The sequence below is a fragment of the Rhinichthys klamathensis genome, unplaced genomic scaffold, assembly GCF_029890125.1.
Source record: "Rhinichthys klamathensis goyatoka isolate OS25496 unplaced genomic scaffold, OSU_Roscu_1.1 h1tg000422l_1, whole genome shotgun sequence".
Lineage (NCBI taxonomy): Eukaryota > Metazoa > Chordata > Actinopteri > Cypriniformes > Leuciscidae > Rhinichthys > Rhinichthys klamathensis.
In genome coordinates this window covers 1543901-1559926 of record NW_026606920.1, presented here as the reverse complement: position 1 = coordinate 1559926, position 16026 = coordinate 1543901, and the positions used below count along the sequence as shown (strand labels likewise).

Genomic DNA, 16026 nt, shown 5'->3' with positions numbered 1-16026 from the left:
CATCCACACTTGCAACTGCCTAGAAATGATGCTGTCTTTTTAAACGATTGGGCTGTAAATGACACTGCAAACTCCACACTTGCACAAGACCTGATTAGCATTCACCTGTATAAATCAGCTTTAATGATAATATCTTTGAATGGCCTATGCTTTATCAATATATCAGAGAAAGTTTCAGTTTAAGTGAAGTTCTCTTATCTAGACAATTATGTCCTGTCAGCCTAGTTTCTATCTTAAATTGGATTAATTTCTGACGGATAATGCAGGAAAATTCTAATTGATTGCGTTTTACCGCAGCTAGCAGAAAGTCAATGTAATAAAGAGTCACATGAAATGTAGGCTAGTTTCAATTCCGTTTCAAAATTATGCTGTAGCTATATGAGAGGAAACGCACAGCAGCTGCTTCGAGACAGAAGAGCAACAGTTTGAGGCTCATTTATTTAAATCTTTGTCAGGAAGATTTATTCAAATCAACGTGGCCTTCAAATTTGAAACGCAAACATTCTTCAATGAAAAAGCATCCAAACTATCTATAAATCCTTGGACCTGACATATTTGTTTGAGGACTAACTAGGTGTGTTAAAACTGCATTGCTTTTCTTTCGTCGATGACTAATTACGTGGGGAACCGGATGAAATTAAGTGTTGATACTCACAGGTCCGAACGAGCAGGCTAGGAATAAAATCAGCATTCGCTTAGATATATCCATTTCAGCCGGCTTAGCAGTTGACTGAGAGCGCTTGACAAAAGTACCGTTGCACAGAGACAAGTTGACGGCAAAAAAGTAACTGACAAAGAATCCGAAGCGTCAGCCAACTATGCGCTGCGCGCGCGGGCGCTCCGGTGCGCGTGGGTTCACCAGTCGTACTACGCCGCGAGACCTGTCCATGTTTCCCCTTAATCCAAAACACACTTCATTCATAAACGACTCTGGAATGATCCGAAGCCATTCACAACTGCCGTTTGCATAAACCACGTAGACACCTGACACGCGCGAGGTGGATTGTAAAAATCCAAGGTAGTCGATCCACGTCCTAAACCCTCACTTCCAAAATAGGTGTGTGTGTGTAGTCTATAGTAGCAGCACACCCCTGAATAACAGCGCTAAATGACTCATTCTCTGTCTTAACAGCACAGACAGCACAACTTCTGCGCTCTTTCATTTAGTGCGCAGATTTTGTTCTCTTGTAAACGGTCACCCGCGCATCTTTTACTAATTTTTCTCTTAAATTAAAACTAAAACAGAGCTCTGAACTATTAAACTACCATATATCACAGCTTCTGATTTCATCTGTTTCCCATCGAACAACAATTGTTCTATCAAATTATTTTCTGTAGTTAAACGGTAGGCTAGACCTAGCCTATAGTTTTTTGAAAGATCAGTGAGCTGAGAGTATGTGAACCCTGACAAATGAAAAGGAATATCAGTTTTTTAGGGCATGTACACTATTTCACATACATTTCCTTGAAAGCTGCTCTGGTACATTCACTTCTCTTGTTCTTCTGGCAGGTTCTTTCAAAAACAAGAAGTGACTATAAGAGGCTCATGGGGTGGGTTGGCTAATCTATAGGCTATTAGACTCCATTATACTTTCAAAATGAACGATTTCATGCTTCAAGCACATATGCATATCCGCTTTTGATTACATTTCTACACAAATTAAATAAATTTCCATGAAGGCATTTATTTAGATTACAGAGGCACTTCCACCAGTGAGTTATTGGTGATTATTGGCAACTTGGGATGGCAAGGGCTCACATATTTACATTGGCGTGTTTACATTATTGTCTTATATGATATGACATGTTCAATATTAGCCTACATAACATAGGCATTCCTTCAGATTTACTGCTCATTTAAATGCATTGACTTTATGACATGCTGCACCAGCACACAGAATTGCACCCTTCACCATTACTAACTGCAAGCAAAGAATTTATACAACTGGAAAAAGACAAAAGTCAACAATTTATGCAAAACATGTGTGCAACATTTTCTGTAATTTATTTGTTGATATTTAGTAGCTAAAACAAAAAGTGCAAAATACAGTCAACCATGCATTAAATGACCTTCCGTACACTCATAATATGGCCAAAAGATCTGTGAATACAAATACGCACATGAAACAAGCAAAAACATCATGCATTTAATTTTTGTGTAATTGCATCCTGTTTTTTTTTTTTTTTTTTTTTGTTGAATGTGCCTTTAACTCTTGTGAAATTGAATCCTGGTGTTTTGTTGCGTTTTGTTTGGATGAGTCACAGAACGCAGATCTGAGGAATGCCATAAAATCCTAATCATGGAATAAAACAGCTGAAAAGTAAGACAGTGCCATATATGACCTCAAAAGTGTTAGTAAAAGACAGTTTAACTGATTTTCTGAACTACTGTGTGTCATCAACTTCCCTTATCAACAATGTGTCATAGACTTATGGCAATGCCTTACCTTTACAAATACATCAGAATCTTAACACATAAGTTTATCTTATATTAGCAGTAGTCTTTTTGTGCTGCCAGTCTAAAGAAGGAAATATGCCTTCACATGTGGAATGGAAGAGCTGAAACCTTTGCTTTTGGCTGTGGCTCTGTGATGGAGAAGGAATATAACACTCCTTATCTCATGCCTAATCTATCACTATCTCCTGGACTCTATCCTCCTTAAGCCCACATCCTGTTCAAATCTAGAGGTGCGTCTCAATTTGCGTGCTTGTGCACTATTCTACCCCATTTTGTAGTATAAATAGTGTGAGCAGTGTGTTCATGCTGAAAATTCCAAAAAGAAAGAGTGTACTCTAAATACCTGGATGATGCACTAACAAACAGTGTGGAATGTTGGACTCAACAGTCACAGCTTTCCTTATACATAGCAGAGGGGGGAGGCTATCAGACTCTGATGCTGGATGGCAAAATAACATTATACTATACACTATGTAGTGTATGAATTTGATGAATTAAGTGCTTGTGTATGAGACACAACTTTGGAACAGGGGGGCGGTAACCGTGTAAATGTGCAAGGCCTGTCTGAATTAGAACAAGCCCTTACTATCAACAAGCAGTCTCATAAATTACACAGAGGCAACAATGAGTTTAAACTTTGAGAATTATACTTGTCATGTCCTGTCAGTTTAGATACTGTGAATAAAGCGGCGGAAATATTGATTTAAATTTAAATTATTTTGTGAACGCTTCCACTACACAACAAATGTAGAAAAGTATCAACCAAGCCACATGATGAACATTGCAATAATATTTTAGTAATATTAATATTCCAGTCACAATCAATAACTAAATTGCAAAATTGCGCCAGCTGCATTTGATTGAAACAATAGAGCGCAATTCTGCGATGTGATAAAAGAGGCATGGTTTCAGTCAGGAATAGGGTCTTGCCACGGACAACAGCTAATATTAGGAAATATCGCACCTGGCTGGCTCAATTGACCAATGAGAACCGAGTATTCCAGAGAGCAGAGTAAAAAAAAAAAAATTTTATGCCGTTTGATTATCGCGTCACACTTTATTCATAAAGTGTGGAGCGATAGTTTATTAAACGTTATTTATAAATTCCTAGTTAGTTTATATCCTCATTGTCATTGGTCGAAAAGGAAATAACTAGGCCTAAGTTTTGTATATTCAATCACACCCAAAAATCAACATAGGAACAATGACTGTCTTATACCTAAGCTGAGACTTTTGGTCACAGCTATTAATATTAAAGTCGAAATGAAATGTAAGTTGCAATAGTCTTTTCTTCCCTATTGTGACGTACTGTGTAAGTGAAACGGCTGCTCAAACAAGAAAAAAATGTCTTGTCTTAATTTTGTCCATCAGGAATTTATTGGACGGCTGTGGTTTGTTACAGCTGTGATGTCATGTGAGTGACAGGATGTCCCGCCCTCCCGCCATAAACACTGGGAAGATATTTTGATTAAAGATTACGACTTTAATTAAATTAAAGATATGCACAAATAAATTATTTTGAATAAATACTGCAATATTCCTTTAAAAAAAGAAATGTCAATTTGGATTTCATGGTAACTTTAAAATAGGGCACATGAAAACTCTAGATTACAATACGAATATATTCTTCTATAGTGTACGTTTGCTACAAATTCTTATATGCACAGTACTGGATTAAACATTGTTCAAGCCTCATCACATTCAAATCAGCATAGTAATATATTTAAGGCTACAACAATAAGATTTATGACGTATAATCCAAAGCCAATATTCTAAACTAAGTAAAATAATATTATTTTAAAGAATAATCTGCCACCAAAAGTGTTTACTTCTTCAAAGAGGAGAGTCACTCAGGCACTCACATTTATTTTAATCATCTTAAAGCTGTGCCTCCAATAAAAAAATACCCACTAGGCAAGGTAAAACGACAGAAGTGCAGAAGTAAAAGGAAATTAAATCAAAGAGGTTTGATGCTTTGGGCAGAAAAGGGAGTAGGCTATAGTAATTCATAAGCGTTTGGTCAAATCAATTCTCCAAATGTAATAGGGTCAATGACAGACACGAAGGTGAACCTGTTGACTCAGTTTACCCTTTGGCAATTCAGCATGAAATCTGGTTAGAGATCAGTTTGCACATTAAAGCAATGAGGGTTTGGGAAATAGTTTATGGCTTTTTTGTCCTTGAGAGAGAGCAGACTTACTAGCAATACAGGTAATTCTTAATTTGTTTGCTCCTGTTTTTACCCAAAAAGAACTCTGTGTGAATGTTTATGGTGGACTACCTACTGAACATTTTTATTGTAATGCAGAGATTTGTGTGTTTGGCCTCAGTGTTGATTAAACAAACAAATACCACACGTTAAACTTGCTGTTTGAATACCAGAGACTCTGCACAAGTCACGGCCTGCGTAAGGAATCGTGTGCCAGTGTACTTTGGGAAAATTCACAACCTGTCTCAAAAAAGAGACCGCATCCAACTTTTGCACATCCAACTGATTAAAATGATTCACAAGAGAGAAAAAAGATTGGTATTTTCACTGCAATGAGCCAGACACTTCATAATACTATCTGCAGCTGTTCCATATTTGAGGGTATTACCAAGTGAAATGCCTGAATGTTAAATACATTGGACAAATTGATTCTATTGATTGAAACCTGAATCATCCGTGATACTGCGCATGTGGAGGCTTTTAAATGAATGGGAATTACAGTGATGCGACATGGTGAACATGTAAACAAATCAGTTGTTAGTATGGATTGCAAAACAGCTTCTCTAGTGGTTGACATAAGTCCTTAGTCAGGTTAGACGCCATATTGAATTTAACAGGGATCATGAAAACAAGGCTGTGAGAAACAGTGCTTTACAATGGCACGCTTTTAAAAGTTGAGTTGTGAAAATTTTGATCTAAGACCTATCACATCATTTTCACAACTTTGTCATCTGAATTTTTTTTTTCTGAAAGACGTTTTGTCAGCTGAACAACTGGTGTGTTGTTAAAGAACAGTACAATCCATTAAAGGCTCTGCAATTCTATCCCTCGCTGCCTCGTACTCAATCATGACAAAAATGAAATAAGGCGCTATAATGACTAAGGGGATTGTCCTGTTTTTTTCACCGAATAGATTATTTTGATGTGATGCTCTGCTAGTTGGTCGACAGAGTTTTTCCTCATAATTTGAATTATCAAAAAAAAGAAACTGAAATGATCAAACTAAAATGGTCTCTTGCTTTGGACTCTCACATCAGGGGCTATGTGTCTGTGGTGACATATTCAGTAATGACTGAGCAGCAGTAAGTCATTTAAGTGGCAGATGTCAATGATTTGCTCCCGAGACAGAGGTCTTGACCAACATGATCTCTCTGTAGAGTCTAATCTCAGAGACTCAGAGGATATATATATATATAATAATGACTGACAACCATCTTATCCTTTATATCCAATACCGTGAAAGCAGTCAGAGATCTTTGTATAATGATCTTTGACCAATTTTATTTAAGAGTTATGTTATCAAACACAAACACTCAATGAAGTCATCCATTTCCAAGCGTGTTAATTACAGCTGTTACATTGATGTAATGAAATTCCATTCGGTTTGAAATACTGCGATAGAGATAGTGAAACACAAACACAATAAAGGACAAAAAACAAAACTCTTTTCTTGTTCTCCCTTTTCTGCACGTTTACTTCTGCAGTACTGAACTACTGAAGTCATTTGTTTGCACATTAATGTGTTACTTACATCCGCTTCACATGTGGTTACTCTCAAATAGCATTGTTTCAGTCAGCTCTGTTGCTTTACCACGAGTAGACTACCAGCAACACATCCTGTGACAACAATTATACTACAATATTACAATGATAACAGAGAAGAACCCCCAAAGGCAGTAGGGCTACTGGATTGTCTTAAGTGTTTTTGGGGAAAATAGACAAATAACAAATAGTGATGACATGTTTTAAATATTAGGTAACACTTTTTCTTTTTATAGTGTAATTGTTACATATAGCTATTATAGTAATAAAAAATTATGCATAATTACATGCAACTAACCCTAAACCAAACCAAGCCCTAATCCTAACCCCTATAATACATGTAGTTACTTAATATTACGCAGTACTTAAATGTACAATTACAAAGTAACAAAACAGTAACAAAGACAACTTAAAATAAAGTGTAACCAAATATTATTTTATGCTGTAACTGCAGGGATAATGCATCATCATGACCCATATGACTTGCATATGTGACTATTATGTAGATCTCTTGTTTGAATCAAATTCATGGATTAATAGTATAGGGGTAATCGTCGGAAGTTTCGTCTGTCTGTTTAATGCAACCATAAATGTCTGTTTTTTGCTTTAAGTTAGGCCTACGTTTACACGACAACGATGTACTAAACAGAAATGTTGTTCCTCATTATTTTGAAAAGCTTCACGCTCACAACGTTGTCAAAATGACCCCCGTTCACATGGATCCATGAAAAAGACTAAAAAGGCTGTATTATGCATGCCAGGCCATGTTGGCGACGTCACTTTGTAAAGAAACACTACGCGCCTGTAGACTGAACGCGTAATATGCACGCACATGACGTCACCGTTTTCACAAATTCGCGCTTTTGTAGTTTACAAGACGATAACTGTATCATTTTCAAAAACGTGTAGTTTGTGTTTTCAAGCCCCTGAAATGCTGTTGTTGTGTAAATGAACGACCAAAACACAAAGAGTGAAACACAAAAAGTTTTCTGTTTTTAGTTGAAAATGGTGTCGTGTAAACGGCCCCTTAAAGGGCTTTTTCGATGACGGTATTCTGTAAAAAAAGAATGACCATCTTTTCTTCATTCCGATTCTGACATCCAAAGGCACAAGAAAACATGTTTTGTCTTACTCTGTGGATCTCGTCCATTTTCCTCCATTTGTTACCACTGTTTTTCTGCCACCATAATGTGTGTGCAACTGCAGCGACTTAATGGTCTATATTCATATCTGACAGACATATGTATTCATGGTAATTCACATTTTCAATGTCATATTATAAAAACAGATGTTAACTGCTCAAATTATTAGAAATAATTTACAATCATTCAGTACATTTCTGCTTAAAAATTATTATTATTATTTTAGTTCCTAATATAAAATTGACATTTGACTTAACATTTCAGCCACAATAGAGGAAGTGTATTTTAACACCTTTTAAACTGTGCATAGCAGCAAATAGCATAAAAACAAACCTCATTGTTGCTGCTGACTGACGCTGGTTAGTACTCTCGATTCTACTTACGGCAATTTGTTACACATTTAAGTGCCTTTGTAACATGTAATTTTAATTTTAATCCATTTGAATTTTTCAGTTTTATTTTGAGAAGACATGAAAGCAAAGGGGATATCTGGTAAGAAATGCATTCATTTACTGTTTTATATATATTGTGTTTTACTGCTACATATATATATATATATATACACACACACACACACACACACACACACACACACACACACACACACACACACACACACACACACACACAAGCATTCTATGAAGGCACTGAACCCATTAACAACAAAAAAATGTATCATTCACGCATGTTTTTTTGTGATCTTCAAGACTATTTTGGCGAATGGTTTCGTTACTTCTTGTTCTGCATCTGGGTCATCGATATCGCCCTGATATTTACTGTATATCACTTGGAAGCATGTTTGAGAAAAAAAGTGGCAAATTACATTAAGGACCGACATCAACAAGAGGACTATGTCAACAGCGGTGCAAGCAGCTTCACATGTGAGCAAGCCAGTTGAAGCAGTAATTGGACAATTAATGTTAAATTGCTCTCACACAAAAATGGCAGTTCAAAGAAACAATTGATGTCTTGTAATGTAGTGTCTTAATATAGACATTATTAAATGAATTTTGTTCACTCCAATTAAAAATTATATTTTGTGAAGCAATCAGCCGTAAATTGTGAATAATAGGTACAGCTTGATAATATGATGTTCATATTCACGTTTCTGATAAACAATACTTTTTTTAAATGTCTAAAATAAATCTGAAAAGAGAATGTGCTAAGGTGACCATATTTTGATTACCGAAAACCAGGACACTCGGCCCGGCAATGAGATGATACTCGAATTTTACTCAAAGATGCCTTATTAATTTCAATACATTTAAAGTAGGCTATGCCTCTGTATGGATAAAAAAATGTTATTACAAAATACTATCTATAAGATCTGTGGCACCCCCATTGGACACCGAAACATATGTGCACACGGTGCACGCAGCCTCCCACTTGTCCCGGCCGGGAGAGTAAGTGGGGAATTTCTTCTGTAACACATTGGTAAATGTGCATTTGCGCTTCGGCATGTTGCAGGCAGAAGTGCTCGGACGGCTGTCTGCTCGCTCGTTGTGAGTGTAAAGAGAGCCCCAGTGACGGTCAATTTAATGGCCCAATGAAAAATAATGAAAACCAGGACATTTTCATCACTTTATAAAAAACAGCCAGGACCATAGATATCCATAATAAAGGCTAAATGTGTTACGGCGGAGTCTCTATCGTCATCACCGGCGGCCATCTTGTCACAGGCAAGCTTTCTGACGGGCTCTGTGGTACCTGATGTGAGATGAGTGATCAGCATGAACACAAATACTCTTATCTCGTTGAAATCTTGACGGATTTACAAACGGTTTGGTTTCTTACAAATGTTATTAACGTGGCTATAATTCTGGATGATTATTTATTTATACACTTGTTATTCATAAGTATGCAGTGTCAGCAATTTAGCAAGTTATGGTTATTTAAAAAGTACATGCACCATTAAAACACAATGTTACGAGTGAGCGAGCTGCCTGTGACAAGATGGCCGCCAGGTGCGGACGTCGACCTCCATTGGCCAACAGCGCGGACAAGACATTCATAGCCTTTATTATGGATATCTATGGCCAGGACAGGACGTGAAAACAGGACATGTCCTGGTAAAACAGGACGTTTGGTCACCCTATAATATGTCTATGTAGTATAACCTTTTTTCTTGACAAAAAAAAACAGAGTTTCTTAAATAACTCATGTTACAAAACTTAAATAACTTAAATTCGATTTAAATCGAAATCCATCGAAATTAAGTCACAATCTCGAACTTCGAATTAAAAAATGGAATCGTCGATGCTGTCACGCCCCCATGACACGGAAAAAAACACGCGTGTTGATGTGCTGCGAGTCAATCAACCTCTTCTAACTTACCTACAGCCAGTCAAAAGATAGCATGGCAACTGCAGTGCAGATGCAGGAGACCCATCGACAGAACTTGAACCGTCTACTCTTTCATTGAAGTCCATTGAGTTCTGTTGTCAACGTTCGCGCTTCAAAAAAGCCAGTTTGCAAGCTCTGCTATGTGCGTGTACCATATTCTTCCACTGGCAGCACGACTAAGATGGCAGGGCAGCCGCATCTCCACAAAAACATAGATTTATCTGTTAAATCAACAATGTTTGTTTGTTTTGTGAACTTGAATGTCGTCATCTGCCTGTTTGAGAGGCGGCTTTATGTATGTGTGCAAAGAAAACCATCTCTCAGAGAGCGCGCGAGTACTGAATAGTTTAAAATCGCTTGAATGTTCAAACTGGTAAGACTTAAAAAGATGTGCAAATGGTAAACTTTAGTTACTCACGATGCAATGCTGGCCCGATTATGCAAGTAACAATTCCGTCATGTCACGACTCCCGAAACGTGAGAGCAGCGCGCTTGACGATTGCCTTGTGCAACCCATTTTGAGAGAGTGAGAGAGAGAAGACGCGGCACCACTGAACACTCACGCTGTTTGTGAAATTGCATTTCGCAGACAGTTTAAAATGACTGATTTGATTTTATAATCTGCGTATGGCAGGTTATGGCAAAATATGGCAGGTTATTTTGCTTAAGTTTCCAATTGACTAAAGATATAAGGTATTATATTATTATATGCAATTTATGTTGTTAATAAATGTTTTAAATTTGACAATGTAGTGTGGTACATTGCGAACAAAGGTCAGATATTATATTGCATAAAAGTATATTATAAAAATGGCATAGCAACCTGTGCTTTAAAAAAATATATATTTAAAAATCGAGAATCGAATCGAACCGTGACCTTAGAATCGAAAATTCAATTGAATCGAAGATTTGGAGAATCGTGACACCCCTTAGTTATGAACAACAATAAAAAGTGTTAATTTAGAAATAAGGACAAAACTCGGTATGCTACTGTTTTGCACCATTTGTTTCATTAGAATAAAATTACATAGTACTTTCATTTGCACAGGGTAAGCGAGTCTGAAATGGAGGGAATGTTAATCTCCTGGGAAGAAAAAATGTCCTTTATTTGTCTTTTACTTTCTCATAAGTAATTCATCCTGTAGTGAACAAGCCAAAGTACACAGGGTCAAGCCTGCTGCAGCTGCTGCCAGGAGACACACACATTCCAAAGGGCAACAACATGCATGACAAGATGCTTCAGTTCACATCCACACCAAAGTAAATGTACATGAAGAGCCGTGATCAAAGCGTGTGTACTCACACAAAATGTGTGGCAACCCTGTCTTTGTAATCACTGTTGAAAGCTCAATGGTTTCAGAAGCTTGCAATCAACACCAAGGTGGTTTCCAGGGCGCTTGCACTAAACATATATCAGAGTTGTTTGTCACGAATCATTCATCTTAGTGTGTATCATGCAACGTCTGTGTTAAACTTTTAGTAATCATTAACATCATTTAACAATGAGATTTTCACAGTGAGATCAGATGCATTTCAACTATTTTATTAAACATTCATAAATGAGCTTTTCATAAGTATTATGTCTTTTACAACACTTAACTTTTGTTTTGTTATTTTTTTTGGTTATGATGTTTTTTATTTGTATTTTGCTTTGGATTATAGAGTGCTAAATTACTACATTTTAATGTAAATACACATGTAAATCTTATAGTAACTAGCAAATCCAAATACTGTCAGGTATAAAACTGTTATTTTTGGTCACGAGTAACTGTATACATATACACACACTATTACATTAAAAAGAATATTAAAATAGAAAAGTTATTTTAAATTGTAACAATTTCACAATATTACTGTTTTTACTGTATTTTGATTTAAAAAAAATGTAGCCTTGGTGAGCATAAGACAGTTCTTTCATACATAGAAAACTTTTGAATGGTAGTGTATAATACAGAACAGAACAGAATGCTTCATATATATATATATGGCCTGGCTCAAGCTCATATTAAATACAAAATTGCTACAGTTCCATGCAAATATAAGCATCTGCCCCAGCTGAAACACATTTATGCAGGTACTCCAAACCTGGAAGGGTTATCATTCAGGACATGTCATCTTCGATAACTCATGCGAAACACATGTGTTTATGATATTTGGTTACTGATCAGTGCTGCTGTTTGGTGACATCAGGACTTCAGGGTTCACTTCATGGAAGAGAGGCCGAGTCCTGTGTCTCCAAACCACCAGACCCACCCGCACCACTAACACAATACAGACCATCACAAGGAGCACCACTATGGAAAATAAGAGCATGACACTGTAAGCACTGTGAGCACAATGCTTTATTAATATGTAACATATTGCGAGGTCTTTTACTTTGTGCAATAATGATGCTATATTTATGGTCAACCACAAAGACATGGTCATGGATGTGTTTATCATTGACTTACCTGAAAATACTGCGTTCCGGCCAGGTTCTGCTGGGTCATAATGCTTGCTTAGGCTTCCAATTAGAGCATAGATAATCACAGGGTAAACGGTGAGGTTGTAACGGACATGCTTCTCTATTAGAAAGTTTTCAACCGTAAACCTGTAGAAGAAGTTGCAAAGAAATAAAGAACGCTTTAGAAATAGTGTGCTGATCTAATGCCTTTAATCATATCTTAAATATGGGTCAATGACATAAAAGTGCCCACGATAAAGAAAAAGATTTTCAAAAATCTAGTTTCAAGAAAGGTTTCAGTTTAATGACTGGTGTGGTGTTTGCAAATTAAAAAATATTTTCCTAACACCTTGAATACATGTGTATTAAACATCTTAAAAAAATTTTTTAACACTTTTTAAGACACATTTTTTACGTTGCACCACATGACAATTACAGTAACCTTGTCTTGTCATAAAAAGGTTTTATGTTTTTAATTTCATGGTCTTTTCATGTTTTATTTTCTGAGAAATAATAATAAAAGCCGAAATTCCAAACTACTTAAGGTTGTCTTGTCAAAAAATGTAAAAAAATTTATTCATTATGATATTAGTTGTATCACCTAACATTTTTTACTATTATGCTTCCCAAAAATAGCTTTTAAAATATTTTAGAAGTTAATTTTCATTCAGAACTTTAAAGCACACTCATAACAAAAGATGAGTATTTAAATTATCGCATGTATAAATTTCATTTTTTGGAAAAGCAAACACGAATACGGACAAAAAAAAAGCTTTATGTCATTGACCCAATATGACAGAATTTGTAGCAGAAAATAAATTATTATAATTACCATATAATTACTTCCAACAGAAGTATGCATAAAGAAGCTGTAGCAGCATTTGTTGGGGAAACTGATGCCATATCCAGCACAATAGTGAAGTTGAGCAGTGTGGCAATGGTTATCCATGTTGCATAGGTGGCAATACCATTTTGAACCTGAGGTACATATGGCATAGCCATTTTAAACAAGTGAATCTGTACTGCACCTAATTTACCTGATATATTTTAAGTCGATACTGTGCAGTTAAATACGCTACAATTTTAGGTGATATGCCCACTTAAAGAAAAATATAAAATTATGAGTGCCTCTTGTCAAGTGGATCCAATATGTTCAATGCATACCAACACTATGATGCAGAGAAAGTCTTTTGGGTGGTGCCGTTTCAGCCAAGATCCATGAGTCCGTATACCAACACAAGAGAAGAAGATCAGCAGGTAGTTGGTGAAAGCAATCAGGGCAAGAACCATCAGTGAGGGGATCATCAATCTAAATTAATAAGAAACAAACATGTGACCTCCTGTGACAGACTTTACAAAACAAAACAAAAAAAAAAACAGCAAAGCACCACACAAAACTCTTATGATTACACCGAAAACTATGTTGCCTATAACTTACTCTCTTTCCCACAAGACAAGCCAGGTGCTGTTCAGAATCATGTTGATGATCCAAGAGAGAAAGAATTCAGAGGGCAGGATTGCTGGACTTGAGTACAACCTGAGAACAAATAATTCAGACTAGACTATCAAACTCGAATAATGTCTTTCAAACTGTGTGAATAAGCAAAGTGTTGAATGTTGATGTGAGTGGAGTGTGTGTGGTTTGAAGTACCCTCTACAGAACCAGGTCAGGATATATACGTTCATCAGGCAGAGCCAGGAATAGATGACACCCCATATAGAGAAGGTCCATCCTGCAGGAGTGATCTCTGTCTGATATCTGTTGGATATATTTCCAGTGCTGCGCTGAAATGGACCTTGAAAGCCAAAAAAGAAAGTAGATGTATTTATAACTAGTTATATATATATCCGTAATTAAATGAACATACGTACCTTTTCCTTGTCCCGCGAGCGCGTTGATAATCAAAGCAGCAATGTAAGCGAATTGAGAAAGGACAATGAGCAAAATACGCAATATCTTGTGATTCCTCAAAAGCGACATTTTATCTAAAAATCACTAACTATTAAATTCTTCCGTTTTTGTGAAGCTATGACAATTTTGATGTTGAAATTGCGCTTGTCTTGCCACGTTGTGAAGTTAGCAAAGTTAGCCAGAGTCGCTGTTACACACTAGGTGCTAATAGAAACTATAACGTTAGATTTACGTGATATCTCTGCGTAGAGAGTAATGTCGCCCTTCTTTTTGACTGAATTATACCTAGGACTTTTTAATATATATATATATATATTTGCCACTATGAAGAAGTGGCGTCTTCTAACTTGTTTACTTTACAAAAAGATGCTCTGTTGAAAGTGTAAGAGAGCCATCTGCTGGACAATAACAACACGGCCAGCGTCCACAAGATGTTTCTCTCTCTAGACTAAAATTAATGTAACTTTGGCTTGGTTTTTACATACAGGGCTTAAACTATGCCAGGACCTGGCCTTCGTTAAATCAGGACATTAAAGTACCTTTTATAAACGTGCGTGCCTTAAATTGTTTTACCAGTGTGCATCTTGAGACAAAACAATGGCAGTGACATATTTTATGAAATGTCAGCGCAAGTTTTTTTCAGTTAACAGCTTTTTCAGTAAACATGCATTTTAGTCTGGGACTAGGCTTAAGCCTTATATGTGAAACCAGGCTTAAAAATATCATCTGTAAGTGTGATGAGTTAAAAAATAAAAAAGAAGGGGAGGCTGTTCTCTTTTTGGAATAAGATTTGTTCCTTATTGTTATTGATATTCAGAGTCAGTACCAGATACCAGAGAGCAGAGACAGACTTTTAGGCCTCGTACTTCAGTAGAGTGTTATGATTGTATTTCAGTAGGCCTATATCATAAACATAATGGTTTATTTGAATGTTCCCATTTTCAGCATGAGGTTTAAAAGGTTTAAAATTTGTGTTTTTCTGAATTAAACAATCAGAATCATTTAATATCCTTGAAAGCCACCTTTAAGTGCATTATGGGATTTTTGGCTGGTAAATTTGTTTACAATTTTTTTCATGTCTAAGGATGTCTAACAGGATGAACATACAACATTCAGCTTTTGATTTAACCCCGTAAAGCCTGACATACGAAATAATTGTCAGTTGTTTAATGGAACCGCTTATTGAACCTTTAAATAAAATAAAATAGTCTATATGTTAAAAAAATCTTTAAAAACAAGTTTACATTTGTTTTTTATATTATGTGTCATATTAGACACATCAGGCTTGTATGGCTATATTATGGCTTTATAGTATGATATAGTGAGAAAGCTCACACTCAAGGAGGAAAAAAACACCAGCTTTTTATTCAGAACCCCAAACTGAGCAATAATATGCATTTTGGTGAGGTTGCTGTTAAAATTGTAAGACGAAATTCTGATTGCTTTTAATGTAAATCAATGAGATCTTTATAAAAGTATAGCAGACTACTTAAATTTAATAAAAATGTATATAAATATCAGTTGTCACTCTATTTCTCCCCTCAAACATATACGCAATACATGACGACTGAGAGATATAAAAATGAATGTTCCTCAAAAGCCTGATGTATCATATTTGAGGCTACATACATTTAAACATGAAGGGGGGCATTTGTAGAATTATACTACATAAGAATTATACCTTTTACTTGCTGAAAAAATAAAGAAGTGTGAGCTATCAATCAGAGAGCAGAGTGCATCTGTAGGCTACAACTGGACTGACTGAAAGCCATTTGTTTGGGACTGAACAGAGTTCTCTGACAGGTCACCTAACCAGCAGTTCATGCGCAAACTTAAAACAATTTCTCTGATTAACAAGTCTGATGTGTTAGATTGCTGTGATGTGGTATTTTGAATAAAACAGTCATTTGTCCTGTCAGGTTGGTAAAACAATTGTGCAGTGCACTGGAGAAAGAGTTACAGTCTTTAAAACCTTTT

At 36.2% G+C, this 16026-nt stretch overlaps 2 protein-coding genes across 3 annotated transcripts in view; both read right to left on the bottom strand.

The window, feature by feature from the left end:
- Positions 1–1063, bottom strand: part of vipr1a (vasoactive intestinal peptide receptor 1a) — a 29871-nt gene extending 28808 nt beyond the window's left edge. For both annotated transcript variants that reach the window (XM_056235480.1, XM_056235481.1), the window contains exon 1: positions 656–1063. In XM_056235480.1, the coding sequence (XP_056091455.1) occupies positions 656–709 (54 nt within the window). In that variant the 5' untranslated portion in view covers positions 710–1063. The remainder of the gene's footprint in view (positions 1–655) is intronic.
- A 10731-nt stretch (positions 1064–11794) lies between these two features.
- On the bottom strand, positions 11795–14354 carry si:dkey-29d8.3 (uncharacterized protein LOC556220 homolog). The gene is made up of 7 exons (XM_056235482.1): positions 14010–14354; positions 13789–13933; positions 13576–13674; positions 13302–13446; positions 12970–13115; positions 12145–12284; positions 11795–11988 (listed from the first exon to the last, which is right to left on the bottom strand). The coding sequence occupies exons 1-7, from the start codon at positions 14116–14118 to the stop codon at positions 11852–11854; spliced, it is 921 nt and encodes a 306-aa protein (XP_056091457.1). The 5' UTR covers positions 14119–14354; the 3' UTR covers positions 11795–11851.
- Positions 14355–16026: the final 1672 nt, after the last annotated feature.